We start from the raw sequence: 23,690 nt of genomic DNA on the forward strand, positions 1-23,690 counted from the left end.
ATGTCTGTGAAATTTTGTTTCTTAAGTTGGAAATATACTATGAATTGAAAAGTTGGAAAAAAACTCAAGAAAGATAAAACTCACAAAAATAGTACTCCATTGATCAAATGTATTGAATTTCATCCATTGTATGAACTCATAATGACACCTTTACATAGTAACATAAGTACTAGGAGTACTGCTAATTACTTTCTCCGTCTAACAATAGGAGTCACATTCGATGTAAGCACGAGTTTTAAGAAATGTAAAGAATCCTAGTGTGTTGGAAAATTTAGTAGAATATGAGGTCCAATTTTTTATATTGATTTTATAATAAAATGTGGGTCAAGTGAGTTAGTGGAATGTGAGACTTACTTTCCATATATAGTAGTAAAAGTTAAATGTGACTCTCGTTGTGAGACAAACCAAAATGACAAAATGAAACTCTTATTATGAGACGGAGGGAGTATAAGACATAAGAAAATAAACAGGAAATAAATAAAAACAAATTCTAATTAGTAAACTGGAAAAAATATCACAGTCAATTAATATTGGTCAAAAAATTTCATCAACTTATTATAATTAATTAAGAAAATCAACTTAACATAATTCTAATTTAGAAAACAAAATAAATCAAAATAATTAATGTGCAACCATATATGTGTCAGAAAAAGAAAAAAAGTAGACAATATGAGTAAAAATGATGGTCTGTTTCGTATAACCAAGAATAAAATAATAATAGAGGAAAAAAATGAAAAAAAATTGACGAGTAATAGTAATAGCTTAATAATTTAATAAAATTCCATAATTTAATAGATTTTCATAATTTTACAAATCTTACAGCTATGTATCGGTTGTCAATATAATTCCAGAAGTTATGTCCAGAAGGATATAAATAACTGTCCATTTTTGAGGAGTTTATCATTCTTGGTTCATTCTTAATTAGGCTCTCCACCAATTATTAGAGTTTGATGAGTCATTTATCTCTATCAATTTTTTATTTTATTTTATAAACGACTCATTTATTAAGAATTATTTATATGTATATACTGTTTCATCATTTCAATTTTTTCCTTAAATAACTTTGGGAGGGAAATCAAAATTGATATGACACCCAAAATTTTAGCTACATTTTATTCATTTTGGGATATTGAATTCATTAAAAAAATTATAAATTATAAATTTTCTTATCATAATAGGAAATTTTGTTAAAGCATATTTTTGGGATGTTGTACACATAATTCATACATATATGAATATAAAACTATAAAATCTACTCAAATAAGATAGACATAACTCAATTAATTAGACACTTCTCCTTTAACCAATAAGATATGGTTAAATTACCATAATGATTATCTGATCTAATCCTCTTGACACAAGTCACCTTGTATTATTAAAAGGAAAAAAATCCACACACATGAGAAATAAATAAAGATACTAGAATTAAAATTTATATAAATAAGATTAGGTAATTAATTCTTTGAATAAAAACAATAATGAATTAAATTTTTAATATTTGTACAGAAAAGAAAAGGAAGAGAAAGAATGAAATTTGAGAGAAAATATTCAATCCGATGTAATACCGTTTTGACGTCCGCCATAAAAACACAACACACAACTCTCTGTCTTTCTCTCTCATCTCTGTTGCATCTTTCTCCCTCTAAAACTTCACTCAATTAAACTGTGGAAGTATTTCAATTTGATTTCAAGGAGACTTTTTTGGTATACACTTAAACATATCTATCTGTGTAATTGTTTCTGTGTATTCGCAAGAAAATTAAATTCATTTATTTTAATCAAGTTACTCTTCAAAACAGTAAAAAATCAGTGAGAGTAGCTTAATCTGAATTCCGTGGATTTGAGTGGAAATCCTCCATTTTCGTATTGAAATCCTACTTCGGTAAGTCTCTGCTTCATTTCCATGCTTGTTTTCTCAATTTGAATTTTGGACTGTGTTGCTTAAGCAATTAGTGATTAGTTGCCTGTTTTGCATGCTCAATTGGAGTAATGCGTTGGATCGAGTGCTTTTTTCTCTTCTGAGTGGATTTTTAGGGTTTGATCAGCTATCTCCTTTCCCCTTCATTTATTGATTTTTCGCTGTCATTTATCGTGTGCTAGATTTAATCAGTAGAAGTACCAACCTTTTCTTCTTGTTTAGGTCCTCAATATGTTCCTTTCGTTGATATTTTTTATTTTTTGAATTCATATGATATGATAATCAGATTTGTGGCTATTTTGGGGATGCTGATGAAGTGACCTGACTTGAATTGACTGCAATTTCCAGGGTTTCATATTACTGGATGAAAAGGTTATGACTTCAATAGAAGAGGAGTGTACTCAGAATGTCCGGTGACAAAGTTAGCCTTACCGAATTTATAGATTTCTTTCAGCTTGAATTCTGCGTAAACACAATAAAAAGTCCTCATGCATGAGGCTTATCCCCATTCTTTTGTTGGTTCTTCCTTGTTGTTGAACAGTGGGCTGGCTTGCTAGCGTTATTCAGTTGTATGCCTAGATAGATAGCAAATTGTATTGTTGCCATGCTTTCCTGCTGTGAAGGCTGTTAATGTTATTGAGGTGGTGCAATTTTGGTATTAATATCTAGAGTCTTGTAATTTGAAGTGTGTTGATTTCAGCGAAAAATGGTGCCGCAGGGCCCTCCAGCCCCACTTGGTGGAGGCCAGCCAGTTCCGCCTTCTTTGCTAAGAGCAAATTCGGGACTTTTGGGCAGTCAGGGGGGTGGCAGTGGCGGGCCTTCTCAAAATGCATTTCCATCTCTGGTGTCTCCCCGAAATCAGTTTAATAACATGAATGTGATTGGGAATGCTCCCAATGTATCTTTGCACCGTCAGTCATTTGGAAATGGGGACCTGCGATCTGCTCCTGGTAGCTCCCAGCAGAGAGGGCTTATGGATGGCGCGGCAGAGTCTAATCCACTTTCTGGCATTGGAAATGGGATGGGATATAACCAGCCTTCCTCATCTTATATGTCTTCACCTATGACATCGAACCTAAATTCATCTGGTCAAGTTCAAGGCCAGCAGCAGTTCTCAAATAATTCAAGCAGCCAAATGCTGACAGACCAGCAACATGATGCTCAGAATTTTCAACATAATCAGCAGCAGATGCAGCAGTTTTCTGCTCAGAGCAATACCCAACAACAGCCACAGCAGCAGCAATATCAAGGAATGCGAGCTGGATCAGGAGGCGTGGGGCATCTTAAGCTGGAGCCGCAAGTAAGTAATGAGCAAGCACCACAGCAGCTGCAAGCTTTGCGTAACCTTGGTCCTGTGAAATTAGAATCTCTACAACTACAAAATATGAGAGGCTTGGGTCCTATCAAGATGGAATCTCAACAGTCCGACTCATCTCTGTTTATGCATCAGCAACAACAGCAGCACCTCCTCATGTCAAGACAGTCCTATCAGGCAGCTGCGGCTGCACAGATTTTGCATCAGCAGAGGCTTTTACAAATTCAGCAACAGCAACTATTAACATCCATGCCTCAACAAAGATCCCAGCTAATATCTCAGTTTCAAAACCAGAATTTGCCTATTAGGCCTCCTTTAAAACCCAGTTATGAGCCTGGAAGGTGTGCCCAAAGGCTAACTGATTACATGTACCAGCAACAACATAGACCTGAAGTAAGACAATGCCACCGAATTAGTTTATTTGTCAAGAAGAAGACTATCTAGTGTTTTGGGTTAATTTGACAGAAGAGACTTGCATAACTTGTTTTGTAGGATAACAGTATTGAGTTCTGGAGGAAATTCGTAGGTGAATTTTTTGTGCCTAATGCCAAGAAAAAATGGTGTGTCTCGATGTATGGAAGTGGTCGTCAAGGAGTTTTTCCCCAGGTCATTTGGATTTCATTATGAATAATTAATGGACTTCTATCAAGATTTCTCCTTTGCATTTTATTCCTTTTTGGCAGTATAATAAGTGTTGCAGATTTTCCATTTTTTTTTTAATAATTTAATAGTATTTATTTAATCATCTTACAAAATACCCTTCTGTTCGTATGTCTGGTTGGCTGCACCCCAGGACCAATTGATTTGCATTGATTTCCAGCACTCTTTTATTTTTTATGCACTGAAGTCGTAGTATTCTTGTATCATTGATTATAAATTTTTTTGAAAAATCATCTAATGATTATATTGCTTGTGCCAAAACAGTATGTGTTCAACTCAGCTCTTAAAAGTGATAGAAGCAAAAAGTATTGTATCTTATCTAATATTGAGATTTGGTGTTCATGTACTTCATCTTTAACCAATGTTTGCAATTTAACCATTGTGCAGGATGTTTGGCATTGTGAAATCTGCAACCGCAAGCCTGGCCGTGGATTTGGTCTGTTTTCTTTATTGTTAGAGAATATTATGTTATAATTTCATACTGGCTCTACAGTTTTTTGCTTGGTTGCTCTTTAATCGGTCATGATGATTTCATGGATACCAACTTAATGCTCCTTTGACTTCTTTAGAATGTCTACTACCCCTATCCCCACCTCCCAGGCTCATGGAAAACTAGAGCAGAAATATCTGCAATTAGAAAAATGTTGTAATGTAATGTAAATAGATTAACACTATATCTGCCATTTGACATTGTTTTCTAACATCTGTTAGAGGCAACTGCTGAGGTGCTGCCCAGACTCTTCAAAATAAAATATGAAAGTGGTACTTTAGAAGAACTGCTCTATGTTGACATGCCCCAGGAGTATCAGAATTCATCTGGCCAAATTGTTCTGGATTATGCAAAAGCAACACAGGAAAGCGTCTTTGAGCAACTTCGTGTTGTCCGGGACGGTCAGCTTCGAATTATTTTCTCTCCCAACCTTAAGGTTACTCTATGGAAAAATAACTACTGTCCTTGTTGTTTTACCTTGATCTGCTCTTTATTGACTCTCGCTGTTCTCTTAACTAAATGGCAGATATGCTCGTGGGAATTTTGTGCTCGACGTCATGAAGAGCTTATTCCTAGAAGATTGTTGATTCCCCAGGTTACTATATTAAAATTCATATAAGAAATTTTTTTCTCCATTATGATTGCAAGTTCATACTGAACTAGTTTGGCCGAGGCTGGATTCTTTATCTATCTGTCTTTCTGATTAGCCAATGGTGCTAAAGCAGTGCCTCCATCTCTTACTGTACGCATTTACTAGGTTGATATTGGACTGCAGGTTGGTCAACTTGGTGCAGCTGCCCAAAAATGCCAGGCTGCTACCTCAACTGCATCTCCCAGTGCATCTGTTTCTGAGATACAAAATAACTGCAATATGTGAGTGAACAAAATCTCCTACATAAGTGTTGAATGATATGCATGCATGTATTACCGAAGCATCCCACATTTAGTCAATGTTTTCTTTTTCTTATGATCACGTGGAACTTGGAAGTAGGTGCATTTCTATTTTTTCTTATCTTTTTCTGCTGCATTGTATAACATAAATGGCTCTACGCTGAAAGTCTTAGTCTCAATACTGAAAATCATTTTACAAAAGCTTTCTCTTCTTTAATTTGAGGGAATAGTCAATCACATGTCAAATGCATTACAGCTAGACTGTTTAAGTCACTGGTTTGTAGTATGGCTGACATGATAATCTTATTGAGACTCATGTTAAATTGAAATAAAAATTGCATTTAACTGGTTCTGTAACTTCTGCAGATCTTCATTGCTTTTCTGATTTTAATTTTGGTCCAAGAAAAAATTCTATACTGATTCATTTAGAAGGCTTCCTGCTATTCTGTTTGTATATGTGTTGTGTTCTTTTTTCAGCTGATATTTTTTTTCACATAGCATCATCTTCCGTTTGGCGTCCTGGAATTTTCATATGCATATGTTGCACATTGAGGAAACTGTCTGTCTAGAAAAAGCAATGCCATTATATTTGATACTACTATTTATTTGTTTCTCCACTTTGCATTCCAGGTTTGTTGCGTCAGCTCGCCAGCTTGCTAAAGCATTGGAAGTTCCATTAGTAAACGATTTAGGATATACCAAGAGATATGTGCGGTGCCTGCAGGTAATGTTGTTTCCTCTTTCATTAATTGTATTGCTGTACCTGATTGAAAATTGTGATTGGATTTTGAAGCACTCAGTGAGATGATTATAAGGTAGATTTATGGGCAAAACAGGATCCTACTTAGTTTGAAGTATAATGATAAGAAGCATATAGTTATCAGTGATTCAAGGCGCTAGATGTAAGGCTCAAGCGAAAGCGATTACATTGCAAACTCATGGCTCAGAACGTAAAATGAAAAATGTTAACAGTATTAATTTGTTAAACTTATAATTAAAATAAATTTGTTGCAAGTCTACTTATAGTATTACAGTTAATGTGCTTACTAAAATTCCATAATAACTAATAAGAATGGGTACACATTAGAACTATAACTTCATTTTCTACATTAATTTGCAGTTTGGTGAAGGTAAAATAAATTACACAATATTTGATGCATGAAAGTGTGTGAATTATAGCGTTTATCCGTTGATTCAAGAGGAATACTGAAAACTCTGTTGATTCAATGCAATGCCAGAAACATGTTTATATAAGAGTGAAATTCCATTGCAAGATGAATACTGAAAGAACACTATGAGACTAATTTTTTATTCCTAAAGAAGAATACCAATAGGCGAACAAGTAGAACTCATACTCTCATACTTCAGTTCAAATTTTAAGTCCAAAAAGCCATATATATAGGCTGCTAATGAAACCCAAAATAGAAGATCTTCTCTTACTTGGAATTTAGTGTTATTAAAAAGTGGCCATGGCGCCATTGCATGGCGGGTTTCGGAAATAACACCATTGTCACAAGCAGCTACAGAACAATTTTATGGCGACCACCATTTGCCGCCATGGCTGTGCCATGGCCTTTATGGCATCCATTTTGATTGGGCTGCCCCCAAACCTCAGCCCAATTAACCAAATAAGATGGCCCAATTGTTTTTTAACCCTAAACCTGGCCCAATTAATAAAATAAATTGACAATTAACTCAAAACCTAGGGCTTTTTTTTTAGAATCACTTTTCCCACTCAAAAAAACCCTACCTGCGCTGCGCCACCCTACTGCCCTAGTCACCCCCCTCCCGTTCCGCCTGCCGTCACCCAAAATTTGAATTAGGATGCAGATTTTTATATATTAAAGTGCAGATTTATATTTTGTTTGTTGAACTAAGACTTATTAATGTAGGCATAGTAATTGCTTATGACTTTATGCTTATATATTGTTTTAATAGTTGATATATTACATTTTTATTATTTTCTAATTTTTTGAATTTATATATACATATATTACTAATACTCCCTCCGTCCACGAAAAATAGGGCATTTTTATTTTCTGCACTCGTTTTGAAAAAATGATAATAAATAGTTAACGTGGAGAAAAAGTAAAGTACGAGAGAGAATAATGTAGAGAAGTCTCTTGTCTATATTACTCTCTCTCTTACTTTTCTTTCTCTCCACTTTAACTATTTATTATCATTTTTTCAAAACAAGTGCAAAAAATGAAAGTGATCTATTTTTCGTGGACGGATGGAGTATTTTATAATTTATTTATCGACCGCCATATCCCTGTGGCGGTTTTTGGTCTCACCGCCGTAAGCTGTCATACGTCATCCATAACATTAAGTTGGAAAGTAATGCAGAAACATTAAATCCTAAATTAAACAAAACACGTGTTACACGTCTATAACGAACAAGAATTCGATGATGATAAATTAAATTAAGTAATTGTTTATCTCATCACCATTATCCCCTGATTGAGTAGGATTTTGCGATTCGCCCTCGAAAGACATAGAAGATTTAAAGTGGACCCCACATTATGACTTCCATTGTTAGTGTGTGTGTGGACTAAAATAATATGTGATGATGAACACTGTCACCAGTTCACCTGGGAGAGAAACAAGTGTGCCATCATAGTAGATGGGCCATCATCAAATATTGGAGGGTACGTATAGTCCTCAACTTTATCAAACTGAACATTATCGTCGTCCAGAGTTGCAAAATGATTCCCCATCTTGACTATCTCCTTGTCCGAATCATCCCAACAAATGTACTGAATCGTAATGCAACGTTCTAGGTTGCTGTGACAGAGGCCTAGGAGTAGCTGATGCTTTACCTGAAAAACAACAAACCATTGACTCATTGAGATAGGATTCATAGGAAATTGACTTGATGCAGGAGATCATTGTGAGTGATTTACGCAGGCTGTTTTAAGGGAGCCATCGCATAGGAGGATTATAGCAAGAATTAGGATAAATATGGAATTAACTAATTAATGACCTTGACTCCCATCAATCTTCATTTAAGGGAAGTATAGATATAGAGACCAACATCCATACTCTTTTGGCTGCTGCCTAAGTGTCCGACAATGAATTGTTACAGCTATAAATAATTTTCTTTACTCACATGCATGGACGGCATTTGGTTTATATTTTGCTGATAGAATCACATTTGATTGGTGCTAAGTAACATCATTTTCTTCACTATTTGACCCTTTAATGATCATTTGGCTTATGCTTATGTTACTTGCGAAATTGCAGATATCAGAAGTGGTGAATAGCATGAAAGATCTTATTGATTATGGCCGCCAAAATGGAACAGGTCCTATGGGTAAGCTTGAATCTTAAAAAATAATATGATAGTGAATCTGTAACAATCTGTATTTGAGTCAATAGACGAGGCTAGATTTCTCTCCGTGCTATTTCTGATTCTTTTTCCTCATCTTTAGTTTTTACTAGTTAACGCTATGAAGCCTTCCATCTCTTCACGATTCTTAACGTGCCTTATTATTTCATTCGGTTTTGAACTTTCGTGCAACTAATCTGCCTCGGGAGTTATTTTCTAATATTTTTCAGTTTCACAACTAATTTTTGTGATTATTTATGAGCAATTTTATATGTTTTCCAGAGAGCTTGACCAAATTTCCTCAAATAACAAAACCTGGGTTTCAAGGGCAACCTCAGCGAAATGATGGTCAGCAGCAGCAGCAACAGCAAACAATGGGCCAAATTGCAAGCAATCCTGCACAGGCTGCTGTTATGCAACTTGCTGCTGCTAGTAATGGCATGCAGAGTGTGAGCAACAATACAAACACAGGGCCCACAACTTCATCTACTAGCAACATTGCCATGCTGCTCCACCAGAATTCGATCAACTCCCGTCATCAAAACCCTATTTCAAATTCAAACAGTCCATACGGAGGAGGTAACAACGTCCAGATGCCATCCCCTGGCTCTTCAAGCGCTATGCCGCAAACTCAATCTGCTCCTTCCCCTTTCCAATCCCCCGCGCCATCATCTTCTAATAACCCACAACCATCTCCATATGGTGGTTTATCAAGAGCTCCTGCAAACTCCTTAAATCCACCAAATGTTTCGATGCAACAACCTTCTATATCTGGTGATGCAGATATGCATGATTCACAAAGCTCAGTACAAAAAATTATAAATGACATGATGATTTCTTCACAGCTTGGAGGGGCTGGCATGATGGGCGCTGGGGCAATGAGCGCTGACTTAAAAAATGTTAATGGAATGCTGTCGCCAAACAACACTGCTGCTATGAATGGAACCAATTGTTTGGCAGGTCATGGAGTAGCAAATGGAAACCCTTCGATGAGTGGTTTGGGATTTGGGAACCTCAGCAATGGACACAGCCAATCCACCCCAGCAAATGGGGTCCTATCAGCAGTTGGCAATAACGCCCTGTCTATGAACGGGAGAGCAGGTTTGGCGATGGCACGGGAGCAGAGCTTGAGCCAACAACAGGATTTAGGTAGCCAACTGCATGATGGTATGGGGACAGTCAATGGGTTCAATGATATTCAGTTCGACTGGAAATCATCTCCCTGATCGCTTCCTCATTCATCTGGTATCAGCTGTTTGTGCAGCTTAAGATCAGAAGTTGCCGTTAGTGTTTGGGACAGATGCATATAAAAAGGAGAAACAAGTAAAGATGATTGGTTGTACTGATTTATGAGAAAGATTCAGTACTAGTATTACTTATAACATCAGCCTATCTATACTAAGCTGTAGTGAGCGGAAGGAACACTGAGACCTCGTAGCAGCTATCCTCACAGCTCGTTGTGCTGTGCTGCGGCTTGTCGACCTACTCGTGGTTGTGAGTGTATATAGTTTGGATTTCGATTTAATCAAAGAAGGTTATTGTAGAATTTTTCATTGCAGTTTTTACCCCACATTTTTCTCTACTGTTCTTTTATTTAACTAGTTGCATAAAATGGTTATGTTGTAGGTTATTTGAGTTGTAAGTTGTTAGGCAACACCCACCTCCTACCCCCACCACAAAAAGTGAGTAAAAACGATCACTTGTATAGGGGCAAAGTTTTGGTGGGTGGTGCCTACGTTATTCTTTTCACTTTATTGGCTGCTCATTATTTAACTGGTGTTTTGGTTCTTGCACTTTAGCACGTAGTTTAATTCATATCGAGTAGTATACTCTCGGGAAAATATACACACATCAATAACACACACCAGCTTGCGGGTGGCAGAATGGTTTTCACACACACACACTACACCACACCACACCACACCACACCACACGATACAAACATGCACACACATACACAATATGCACATGACATACTCATTCAATACACATTACACACTGTGTAGGCTTATACACTAGTGGCGGGTGATGAAGGCTACTGCCCCCAAATAATTTTAACGTTTATGTATACATAGTATTAGTACCTACTCCCTCTGTTCACCGAAGATGGCTCGCTTTTCTTTTTAGTTTGTCTCAATCAAGATGGATCATTATTAAAAATGGAAACAGTTTTATCTCTACTTTCTTCCTTCTCTCTTACTTTACTCTCTTCACATAACACAAAATAAAATTGCATAAAATCCCTTGACATCCAAGGAAGGGGTCATCTTCCTTGGGACGAAGGGAATATAAAATTGTGTAATTAGTATCAAAGCAATTTCCTTGGGACGAAGGGAATATAAAATTGTGTAATTAGTATCAAAGCAAGTGGTTGTGGAATTGGTCTTAGAAACCTTTTATTCTATAGCAACTTGAGTTTGAACCCTTACGCTGCAAGGCCAAGACTTCAGAACTACACACAATACACACTCAATGAATAGACATACTAAATGCACACAACATACACACATGGACAAATGCACACACACTACACACAATGTGCAGTGCATTGTGTGTGTACAATGTATGTATTTGTGTCATGGGTAGAGATGCTCAAGGTTAACAGTTCAGGCAGTTAACCGCAGAATCTTAACCGGCAGTTACGATTTCGAACCAGAACCGCAAGATTTAAATGGACCGAAGCCGCCACTTTTGGAACAGTGGACTGATTCAGGTTCCAATCCGGACACAACAAAAAACAACCAGAAAATCGTGAAAATCGGAACCACAAAAACCGCCAAAAACTAGAAGTTCAGAACCAAACCAAACCGTAAAATATGCTCAAGGTTCGGTTCCGATTTGAGATTTTTTGGAACCAGAACCAACGGTTCCGAATTGCGGCCAGAACCTTGGGCATGTCTAGTCATGGGTATGCAATGTTTGAAAGGTATATAATTTTGCAAATATTTGAAATTCTAATAATTGTCTACTTTGGATATAAAATTCAAATTGTAGTTTGAGAAATTTGGAATGGTAAATATTTATGTGATACCAAACATTGAACCACACCCTCAATTCCACTACACAGCAGCCTTATACAAATCAGCAACTTCTTTTTCCATGTGTGATACAAAGTGAACAAAATCATCTACTCATGATAAATGCAGTTCAAACAACAAAATACATCCCAAGTCAGAATGAGTAGTCCTTGAGATCAGCTTTGGAGTCAATGATTTCCATGTCACCCATGCATTCTTCAGCACTAAGGGGAGGGAGCTGCCTCGTCTTTCGTCTCATGTTGTGCTTATGCCATTCACTCTTAAAGTGCTCACGGTACTCCTTTGCATCACCAACAAAAGCATTGCAGGTGTTGCATTTTTGCTGTTTTACCTCTCCCTGGGAACTCCCCTCGTTCGAGGAAATTGTTTGCTTCTGCAGTTTTTCAGTCAGTTGAACAATGGGGGCCTTAGAGACGACCTGCACGCTTGATGATTCCTCCTCAAGATCATCATAGTGATCCACATGTGTATCACTATCCAAGTGCACATTCACTGCAAGAATGTCCAATCTTCCCTGCAGACTCCTCACTAAAGCATCACAATCACGGAAAAAACCTGGTTCCAGTTCACAAATCTGCCATCAAATAAAAATATAGTTAGTTGACCATGTCAAACGAAGAGAACAAAAATACCAATTCACAGTCATTTGCTACCACAAGCTATCTAGAATCTTGAACACTCCATAATCTGAGTTTTTCAATTACATTCTTTTTGACATTGAGAGAATCACACTTTGTTCCTAAATCCTATATCAGATCCACATCATCCCTGGTTACATTACACATTTTCAAAGTAGAAAGTATGTGCTTAGTTAGTGTATATGCATAAACATAGGTAACTAAACATAACATCAATTCTTAACTCTCAAGGTATAGATAGAAGACAGTTTCTTAAATATGAATTCTGTACTCAGTGTATTCAGCAGAAAAGATAATAAAAATATAATTATTTTTCAACTCCAATGTGCAGTTTTTCATGTGAAATAAAAAACGTGGTTGGAGGTTAAGATATCGAACTTACAACAGACAGCTGACTTCCTGATTCGTCTCTTGAAACAATGGTAGCATTCCAACCATTGATCTTTTCCACAAGTGATGGCATGTTCTTTTCTGGTACAGTTAATCGCAGTCTCATGGGTGATCGTTTGATTGGATACAGCTTTTGGAGCTCGCGTATGACTTCTAATGCCTGTATAACAGTTGGAACTTGTTACCAATATGACAACCAGGTAAAGAAAAAACGGAAGAGAGTCAAGAGACCATCACACAACAAAAAGAAAATAAAAATAAAAATAATAACTTGTCAGGAGGGTCAATCACACGTTCTTGTGAAATACACAGTCAACGGCAAAGTGAAAAAAGAAAGAGATTTAAGGAGCTATGGAGTACAGTCGAATTCAAGGAAATGCAAGTGTGTCACAAAATTACAATAAACTATACAGCACCTGTTTCTTTGAGCTGCTATTTGGTTCCACGGCAAAATGTATGTCGTGCATTAGACGCTCAATCATGCTTATGGTATAAGGTCGTTTAGTTTCAGGGTTAAAAGTCTTCTGCATAACTATAGTTGCAATATCCCTAAATTGACTGGATAATTGGGACTCCCTCTCCTTCCCTGCAACTTGCAGCTCTCCTTTCTCTAAAATCTGCAGTAGGAAAGGATAGTACTCAATACTCATTCAAGACATGCATCACAACTTGTGCAGCAATGTATCAATAAAAACCAAGAGTCCCTTCAACAACTAAAAGCAGAACTCAGACGGATTCCATAATTGCAATATCTAAAGAGTGCAACATTCCACTATTGTGTTCTCCATGACCATTTTCATTCATGATTCACAATGAGCTGAATATCCTCCTTTGCTATAGGTTGCAGTTTTACTTGCTAGAAATTAGTAAAAGAGATCTTGCTTATCAGTATACGTCATAAACGCTAGATCAACTAATAGAAGTTCACTGTCTCATCCTTACCTATAGTCAAATTTTATTCTGTTTCATCTATGAACCTTAATAACCTCTTTGAAGAGATCTAAACACCTAATGCCTTCCAATTCCCACATTACAACTGTGCGTAGCAGCCAAACATTTACCAGACTTGAAAGCATGAAAGCAATTCCTAACAAAACAACACCTATATTCACAAGCAGAGCATACTAACCTCCAAACAAACTTTAGTTTGATCATCTGTCCCGAATGCTTGGACTAAATCTTTCGACTTAGCTAGAACACCTTTCGAAACATTCGAATACACAGTATGTGACTGCAACACTTCATCCAAGTCTTTCTCTCTACGTTTAACATCTCACAAATTAGTATCAGCATTCAAACTAGAAACATCAACAAGCTATAATTCGAAATCCTTAAAACAGCATCAAAAAGTTTCTCATCACTTCCATTTCCTTGTAACTTTTCACTAGTAACAACAAAAGTAGGTTACGAATTTACGATCATACACAATTCACTATTACCAGTCCAAATTAGGCACAATTATAGACCAGTTATAGAAATTACATAGCCTAAAATTCACGATCAACACAAATTAGCATAAAAACAAACAAATATACACAAAAATTTATACTTACACGCGTGAGCGCCAAGAGAGGACTTTATTCTTATAGCAAGCGATTTCGAAGCGGTTTCCGTGTTTTTTGAGACGCACCACCGCGACGTTCGTCAGCCTCTTCTGCCCTACAGGCTGCACGAGTGTTTTCGACATCTCTACTCCTCCGATTGAAAGCGGCGCCGGTGAATTACGGTGGCTGCCTTCGGCGTTCTAGAATTCTCGATGATTTGAAATGGAAATCAATGGAAGAGATGAGCTGAATTAAATGGGCTCAATTTCAACACTTTTACAATTGGGCTTTATTGCAAACTTCTCATTAGGGTTATATTGCGGCCCAATTAAGGCTAAGGTGTATTGTTGGAGAACTAAAAATGGTACTACTTCTTTCATCTATATTCCCTCGATCCTAAAAAAGTGGACGGTGGACCACTTTCTTGGAAGGTACATGAATTTGTATAATTTTATTTCGTGTATTCGTGGAGATTGAGAATAAAGTAAGAAAGAAAAAACAAAGTAGAGATAAATGAGTTTTTATTTTTAATAATGAGTCCTTTTGAGTGAGATAAACTAAAAACAAAAGTGGATCATCTTTAATGGAATGAAGTCCTCGTCCTTTTATAGTAGATGTGTTTCTTTTCGACGCGAGATTTAACAAGTCGTGTTAAAAGTAAATTAAGTAAAGGAAGAATAACGTATGAAAGAAAAAAAGGTAGAAAAATGCAAAGAGAATAAAATAAAAGAAAAGAAATAGATTATTTTTTGCAACAAAGAAATAACTCAGCTAGAGGGATAATTCAAAAAGAAATATAATTCAGCTAAAAAAAAGCTACTCCATCCGTCCCAAAGAAGATGACACACTTAGAAGATGACACACTTAGAAGATGACACGATATTTTAAGAGATGTTGTTTAGAGCACTCCCAATGCTCTCCCTAAAAACTCCCTTATTTCTCCCTAACTCCTGCCACATCAGCACCAAAATTTATCCCCAGTTTTTAGCCAACTTTTAGCCAACTGCTCCAATGGTTTCTCCCTTATTCTCCCTTATTTCTCCCTAACTCAACATTTCATTTTTACATCATCATTTTAAATATTATTTAATTTTCACTACAAATGTGTTTAATAAATAGATTTATAAATGAACAATTCGTCGTTGTATTAATCATTGGAAAATATAATACAACGAGAAAAAAAAAACTACAAATAAAAAACCATAAAAAACAAGGATTTAAAAAACTAAGAGGGAGGAGCGTCCGGCGAGAGGCCCATCTTGATCTTCATATTTTGGATGGTCGACCAGAGGGACTGCTTCTCTTCTGGGGTTCCGCCGCCGGTGAAGTACAACGTGTACAACTGCGCCAGAGTGGCGGCATTGGAAGAGAACGTGGCTTGTTGTAAGAACGGGGATTCCGACGGGGCATCTGACGATGTGCCCTTCCCCTTCCGCCTCCCATTCGCCTTCTTCGCTCCCACAGGGCGCTCGTGCGGACCATCCTCAGACAAGTCGATGGGGATCGCGCTGCCCTCACTCTCCGCACCGTTAAGTCGCGAGCGCACCGATTTCCCGTGCAGCGCGCTGTGCATCTCCGTCCGGAATTTGGGGAGATCCTTCAGCCTATCATAGATTTTCCAATACTTGAAGCCCTTCGACAAGAACTGGCCACTATACATCTGGATGGCCTCATCTCGGACCATGTGCTCGTTCTGGCCACTCGTCATGTTCGTCATCAAGTTAGAATATATACCGTTGAAATGGGCGCAGTCCCTCATGAGGCGCTCCCAATGCCGGCGGATCGCCTCACTGCCATGGTCCTTCATCGAGGCAGTCTTGTTGGTCGTGTACTTCTCCGTAACCTGCGCCCAGAACATGATCTCAGTCCGGTAGTTGCTGCGCACCGCGTCTTGCGTCGTGTCCGCCCAGCAGTTGGCTATCAGCTCGGACTCTTCGAGAGTGTAAGTAGTCCTTGTCCGCTTCGGCTTCTCATCGGAAGCCGTATCAGTCGCAGCCGTCGACGCCGGCGCCTTCCCCTTCCCGCTCCTGGAAGGCGGCTCGGCGGGCGTTTCTTCCACCTCGTAGTCGTCCGTGCTGAGTGTCGGATCCGTTGTGTACGTCGCGGCCTGAGATTCTTCGTCGCCTGGGGTTGATCCAGGGGTGTCAAACAACGATGTGACTATCTGGGGGCGATACACATCGTCGGCTGGAGAGGGCATGCTAAGGGCAGACTGGAAGTACGGAGAAAGTCTGAGTGGCGTAGGAGTCTGCAATGGGGACGGACCCGCATATGGATATTGGCCGGGAGGAGAACCCATCGACAACAACGAGCTCAACCACTGCTCATTTGCTTCATCAGTGTTGGGAATTTGCGAACTCGACTCTTTGCCCTTACCCTTACTTTTTCGAGAATTTTTCCTACTAGAGCTCATAATTTTGAAGATTGAAGATTGAGATAAGAGATTGAAAAATTGAGAGAATTGTGTGTGATGAATGGAGGAGGAAGAAGAAGTATTTATAGTGATGGAATTATAGATATAGCCGTTGTAAAAAAAAAAAAAAAAAAAAAAAAAAAAAAAAAAAAAAAAATTATCGCCGAACATCGCCGAATCGCGCCCACAGCGGGCGGCGATGATTCGGCGATGGATCGCCGGTTGGCGTTAATTCGGGAGGAATAACGCCGAGAATTCGCCGAAATCGTCCCATTGGCCGGCGAAAACTCGGCGATTTTCGGCGAAAAATCGCCGAGTTTAACGCCGAGCCTATTGGGAGTGCTCTTAGTGTGTTAAAGTGGTGAGAGAAAATATAATTTTATAATTGATGTGAGATGAAATTTTTTGTAAAGAAGAAATATGAATTCTTTTGTTTGATAAAACTAAAAAAAAAAATGTTACATGTATTATAGGACGGAGAAAGTAGAAAAGATGGAGTATTATTTTTGTGGTAGTGGTAGTGGTAGGCAAGAAGTCCAATGTCAGAAATAAGTGTGGTCCAAAGACAAATTTTTGGAACGAAGTCACTTATTTAAAATAATTTTTGGAATAGTTGATAAAAACGTTAATGGCGACGAATAAAACCTTAATCTATTTTTTTTAATTGAAAAAAATGCAACTAAACAAATTTCTAACTTGCGCACACTTAAATTTCAACAATAAAACTATCACATGTAACAACTAAAGCACTTTCATTTTATCTTCACCTTAATGTAATTACTAATTTCATTTACATAGTATAATGTAATTACATTTATACCCTGCTTGTCTTGATTCACGCTTACATTTTACTACTCTCTCCGTCTCAATTAAATTGACTCAAAATTTTTGAGCATGAATATTAACAAATTGTGTTGGAAAGTAAGAAAGATATAGAATAGGAAAGATAAAAGAGATAGTAAAACAGATGATGAAATAAAGTAAAAATAATTAGATATTTTATTTTATGTCAAAAAAGAAAATGACTCAACTCAGTTGGGACATCCCGAAAAGAAATTCGACTCAACTTAGTTGGGAGTTGGGACGGAAAGGGTATTACTTTTGGTAATGAATCTCATTTCCACTAATCCATTCCCTTCACATTTGTTATAAAGCTAATATATAAAAGTAAAACTCACATTGCATTAACTTTTTCAATCCACTTTTTTATTACATTTCTTCAAATTAATGCCGTATCAAAGTGTGACATTTAATGGCGGATGGAGGGAGTATAAAATAACGAATAAAACTATATACTAATACGTACTCCCTTCGTTCCATCGAAGATAACCCACTTTCCTTTCTTGTTTTGTCTCCACCAAAATGACTCATTATTAAAACAAAAACACATTTATCTCTACTTTATATATTTCATCTCAGTCTTCTTCGTTCTCTCCACTTAGCACATGAAATAAAGTTGCATGAGATCTCGCGACGTCAGAAGAAAAAAATAAAACTGTCAACTTCAATTTTCTTAGTCACCTATAGTCTATTCGATTTCAACCACACAATATTCAATCATTGTAATCAAATAGTATTCCTCCATCTTGATAAAAATAAGAGAGCATATAAAACATCCATCCATAACTCAAAATTCCCAAGCTTAAAAAGAAAAGATGAACATGAACCCAATAATAATCACTCCTCTCCTAACACTAGCTTGCCTTGTCACCGCCGGCAAAACAAAGTGGCTGAAAACCTTATTCCGGCGAAATAAAGCAACCACGAAGCTCCATTTCTACGTCCACGACCTCCGCGCAGGCCCAAATGCGACCTTGTTCACAGCTGCAACCGCCTCCATCACGGCCACCTCCCCCACGGCCTTCGGCCGGATCAACGTTTTCGACGACAAGGTCACGGTGGGGCCGGACATCGGGTCCGAGGAGATGGGAAGAGCTCAAGGAACCACCACATCTATGGACCTAAATGTCTTGGCATCCTCCATGAATCTTAACTTCTTCTTGACCTCGGGAGAATTCAAGGGGAGCACCGTCGTCGTTGTCGGCCGGAACCAGTTTGCTGACGCGGAGAGGGAGCTGGCGGTGGTCGGAGGCACCGGGGCCTTTCGGAATGCTCGTGGCTATGCGATTACGAGTACCTATTCAAGTGATCTGGTGGAGAACTCAAGTGTGATCGAGTATACGATTTATGTCTCGAGTGATTAGAATATGGTTGTTCGGTTCGCAAGATTGTATCTAGAAATTAAATATGTTGTGTGTTTGATTCATGAGATTGATACGGATAATTAGTTATAGGCAACCTCCTCCCACTAAAATAGTCTCACAATTCAATTTTAGATTATATATTGGTACTATTTTATTTAGGAAACTGAACGCCACTTTATTAATTAGTGAATGTGTGAGTGTGATATGTATAGTGTGTTGTATGATATTTTGTAGGAGTATTATTTTCAAATTTTGTCTATAGATGTATGTGCGAATGAAGAACGTGCACATGCCGTTCGATGATGATGATATAAAGAAAGCAAATTAATCATACTTAAGTGGTAGTGTACAGTTTCTTAGATAAAATTATAGGATAATTATCTATCTAAAATTAAGTTGTAGGATTGAATCTCATGAACCAAACATACTATATATTTAATCCCGAGATACAATCTTGCAAACCGAACACCCCAGTAAGTATACCATTAGTTGATCAACAGATATTTGTATCTAATTTCCAATTTTCATAGAGATAGGCCTTAATTGAACTCAGTAGCTATTACAAACTTAACACTATCAAATATGTGCAATCCAAAACAAAGCCATCGATGGGGAGCATAAGAAGCACGTTAATAAATGAATTGACTATTGAGCAACTGAGATTTGAAAGCGGTACACAAAGATACGATCACATCCGATCTGAAAACCCTAATTCAAAAATCGATTCCCAAACATGACCCGAAGAATTTGAGATAAGGCGGCGTCCAGTAGCTAGCGGCAGAATCGTCGATGGTGGTTGGCGGCGAAAATAACAAACAAAATAAAAGTTATGTGATATTTTAGATTAATTTAAAATTATTTTTCGACCAAAATACATAATGTTAAAGATTAATATCACTTTAATAATATGAAAAAATATATGTGGTTTGGCAATGAATGGGGTCTAACTTTATTGTGACTGAGTGAGTTCTAAATAAAGGCATTTATGTTCTGAGGACCATTCTGCCCCTTTACATTACTAACAAGGCATATTGGTAGTTAATTATTTAGTTAAACATGTTTTTGTCACAGTCGATTGCTACCTCCGTCTTTTAAAAATAACAAACTATTTCAATTTTTGATCCTTTCTTAATAATAGAAACTTTAGAATCTTTCTATTTTAATACGTGGACCTCACAATCTACTAATTTTACTTTCATTATTTTTTCTCTTCATCTCTCTTACTTTATTTTTTTTTTCCTCTTTCTTACTTTACCAATTCATCACTTACTTTACTCATTGTGCATTAAAATTCTTGTCGTTTCAAATATTTCTATTTTTTGAATACGGAAGGAGTATATAGTACTCCTTTCGTTCTCAATAATTATCTATTCTGGTTCCAATATGGATTTTAAGAATTGTAAAAAAATGAGTCGGAAAAAGTTAATGGAATATGAGTCTTACTTTTATATATTAGCTTTATAATAAAATGTTAGTGAAATGAATTTGTGGAACGTGAAACTTACTTAACATTTATAGTAAAAAGTGAAAGTGAATAACTAATGAGGGACACACGAAAATTGCAAACGTGGACATTAATGGGGGACAGAGAGAGTATAATAATTTATTTTTGTTTGTTCTTTAGTGAAAAAGGAGAATGAAAATGAGTGGTTGGAGAAGAAGAAGAAGGAGGCTGAAATGGGGACGGAGCTACCGTGGGCTAAGCCGCCGCTCCAGCGGGGGCTTGGCCGGATCTGGTCGCAGTATCCGGCTGCATTGTTTTTACATTTTTTTACAGAAGAAGGAAGTGGTAACATGTGTGTTGTTTGGTCCTTTTTGGAAGAATCAAATGGAAATTATCTTAGATTAGAAGAAGAAATAGAGAAAATTTTGGGTTGTGGGATTGGGGTGGGGCATGCCCAAACTCGATCCAGAATTGGACAGAAATATGTGGATTAGTTTTATATAGTATAGTAGTACTACTATATTTTATAGAAGTAAGAATGTCATAGTGTCAAAGATGCAAAATTTTTGTAGTGTTTTAAGAAAGAGTTTGATTAATGATGTTGGAATACATTTTGCTCAATCCTTTTAACCTATTGGGCATGTGTAGGTAGAATCCAATTTATTGCCTTTGAAACTTATTTCCATTGTTTTTTATGATGCAAATGATTATAAGGGAAGATGGCCCAAAAAGAGAATTTGAGATACGGGATTTACAATTGAGAAAAATAATGATAAATTAAAAAGGTTTCATTTTTTTATAATCTTTAGCATCGGAAAACATACGTCATTATTTCGAGCTCATTATATTACACTAATAAAGAAAGAAGAAATGGAAGAAATAGAAAGAAGAAGATATAGAAATGGAAGAAGAATAAAAGAAAGAAGAAGAAAAAGAAACTGAGAGGAAGAATTACATGTTTGGGGAGTACCTTGTAGTATCATTTAATTTAAATTATTAAAAATACTTATATTTAAAATTTACATGTTTAGTACCCAGAGTTAATTTTATTATGAAATAGACAAAAAAATTATATATAAAAAAAATTAGATACCATTTTTATGCGAACACAAATATCAGTACCATTTTTTAAATTCACTCATGATTTAATTCCATTTGAAGTACTTGAATGAGCACAAATTTTCAATTGTTTTTCACGTTTCACTTATTTTGTGGTAGGCAAGAAGCCAAATATGTCGGCAATAAATGTGGGTCCAATATCATAGGCATGCTCAAATAATATTGATCACTGTACACTAGCAGTTAGTTAGCTAAACATGTTTTTGGTCAGTCGTTTAGTTAAAATGATTATTGAATTAGTTGATTAAAAATGTTAATGGCGACGAATAAAACCTTAATCTAAATTTTCAATTTTTCAGATTGGAATTTTTAAAATGCAACTAAAACAGTTTAAAACTTTGCAATAGAACACTACTTAGCTTTCTAACAATAAAACTACCGCATGTGATAGAGACCAAACTATTAGGAGAGAGAGCTTATTTAGTCTATATATCTCATATCAGTTGTTCTCACAACCAATGTGAGAATTGGTCCGTAACATTTGACCCTCCTTTTAGAGCAACGTCCTCATTGGTCACGGCTAGTTCTTTGCTATGCCATCACTCTGTAGGCCACCATTCTGAGTTTGCGTTGGTCACAACCACGTTAGTCACGGTGGATTCTTTGCCCGACCACCACTCCGAGTCGGTGCCAAACGTACTCGTTGGTCACAGCGAGTTCGTTGCCCGGCCACCACTACGAGCTGTTTGGGCTCTCAATAAAAGCACCAATTGATACAAATCAAACGAGAGAACTAAGCCAAAAAGACTAGCTTCTTAGGAGAGAGAACCTATTTAATCTATATACGTACCCCACACCAGTTGTTCTCACAATCAATATGAAAATTGAGTCCGTAAACAGCTTGTCATGGCGAAAGCCCTATCATTTTATCTTTACCTATTGGACAAACATAGACTATAGAATTTCACTATCTGTACATATATAAAAAGCGAGTTTTGGGCTACATTTTGAATATTCGTAAGTGTTTAAGATTTTCTATATTTATGAGTTTTGGATAGTATTTTCAATTTTCAGAATTATAGCACTAAATTTTTCACCATACATTTTTGGGTTATGAATTGTGCATAAATGTAAAGTAACTGCCATGAATATTTAATAGGGCTCGATAATTCAGCCATGAATATTTGTATTACTTCAGATGTAAATTGAAGTTAGACGATGGAAGAAATCTAATAATAGAGGAGACAATTATTAGGAAACAGTCATTGATTTAATCAAGACTAGAACTGAAAATTAGGAGGAAGCTCATGTCATTGATTTAATAATAAGTTTTTAATTAGCTAATAAAGTTTAGGCGTAAGTTTTACGTTATAAATTTTTTCCATGACTATTGAGAAATCATGTAACCGCCTATTCCATGGCCAATTCGGAGTTTGGACCAATCAATTGACAATTTTTACCAAATATTTTGATTGATTTCAAGCATTAAGCATAGAATCGAATATTAAAAAATGTAACATAGTTTATAAGGTTTAACGAACACAAAAATATGATGATAAAGAGTAATGTAAAATCATGGCAATAAATATGATGTTTTAAAACTTCTAAGATTTTATGTCATTTTTAATGATTAATTATTTTTATTCTCTTCATAAGGAATTTATTCGTTACATCATTTAACATTAGCGTTACAAATGGAGAATTAATGGATACTTCAATTCAAATCTATGGCTATAAATATGTCAATTGCTAACTTCTAATTCACTTACTCACTAACTTTTCCTATTGCATCACTTTTCTCAAAAAGAAAATTTGAATTCAGTATGGTTGTTGTTATACCTTTTTATATTCATCTACTTTATGCATTCTTTTTGTGAAATTATTATGTTACTAATATTTTGTTATTTTTATTCTTAGAAAATTGAAACCATATAAAATGTGCTTCACCTCCTTAGTGATCTAACAACCATTAGTCAACAATTGAAACTATGGAAGCATTCTCTTTGCCAATTTTGGTTTTGGAATTGATGAGTATTTTGTGAAATTCATAGTCATGAACTCTTGCATATTTCAGTTTTTAACAGTGTAAACGCAAAGTTGTGTTTTCACCGTTCACGAATACAAATATATCTCCAAATTGCAATATAAGATCTGTAGTTGATTTTTGTTTGAAGTTCTTACTTACCTACAACCGGGGGCACACTGGCCTGATGGAAAAGATGGCAGGACGATAAAAGTGTTAGAGACGATGAACAAATAAGATGAATGCTATCAGAGATAGATGGAGATGGAGGCCGTTGGACGGGGGACAAAGTTGCATGAGCATATGCGATTCTGGATTCCATTTCTTATTGAATT

General features: G+C 36.6%; 2 protein-coding genes and 1 pseudogene across 15 annotated transcripts; 2 read left to right on the plus strand and 1 right to left on the minus strand.

The window, feature by feature from the left end:
• Positions 1–1,560: 1,560 nt before the first annotated feature.
• LOC125205784 (transcriptional corepressor SEUSS-like) lies at positions 1,561–10,184 on the plus strand. Of its 14 annotated transcripts, XM_089061048.1 has the most exons (13): positions 1,561–1,704; positions 1,800–1,882; positions 2,267–2,339; positions 2,460–2,559; positions 2,637–3,626; positions 3,726–3,839; positions 4,281–4,329; positions 4,605–4,819; positions 4,910–4,978; positions 5,141–5,256; positions 5,905–5,998; positions 8,518–8,587; positions 8,885–10,184. In XM_089061048.1, exons 5-13 carry the CDS (start codon positions 2,790–2,792, stop codon positions 9,826–9,828), a joined length of 2,508 nt encoding a protein of 835 aa, XP_088917174.1. In that variant the 5' UTR covers positions 1,561–1,704; positions 1,800–1,882; positions 2,267–2,339; positions 2,460–2,559; positions 2,637–2,789; the 3' UTR covers positions 9,829–10,184. The 14 variants fall into 14 exon arrangements, with proteins under 14 accessions (XP_088917174.1, XP_088917172.1, XP_047960858.1 ...); XM_089061046.1 differs by lacking the exon at positions 2,460–2,559 and having other exon boundaries at positions 2,619–3,626; XM_048104901.2 differs by lacking the exon at positions 2,460–2,559 and having other exon boundaries at positions 2,619–3,626; positions 5,159–5,256.
• A 1,412-nt stretch (positions 10,185–11,596) lies between these two features.
• Positions 11,597–14,451, minus strand: LOC125205787 (sequence-specific DNA binding transcription factor). Its single transcript, XM_048104910.2, has 5 exons — positions 14,222–14,451; positions 13,798–13,927; positions 13,085–13,285; positions 12,661–12,828; positions 11,597–12,214 (listed from the first exon to the last, which is right to left on the minus strand). Exons 1-5 carry the CDS (start codon positions 14,353–14,355, stop codon positions 11,774–11,776), a joined length of 1,074 nt encoding a protein of 357 aa, XP_047960867.1. The 5' UTR covers positions 14,356–14,451; the 3' UTR covers positions 11,597–11,773.
• Positions 14,452–18,224: 3,773 nt separating this feature from the next.
• On the plus strand, positions 18,225–18,992 carry LOC125204891 (dirigent protein 11 pseudogene; annotated as a pseudogene).
• Positions 18,993–23,690: the final 4,698 nt, after the last annotated feature.

Source organism: Salvia hispanica, chromosome 6 (genome assembly GCF_029641045.1).
Source record: "Salvia hispanica isolate PSC_SH4W2 chromosome 6, Shi_PSC_v1, whole genome shotgun sequence".
NCBI classification, from domain to species: Eukaryota; Viridiplantae; Streptophyta; class Magnoliopsida; order Lamiales; family Lamiaceae; genus Salvia; species Salvia hispanica.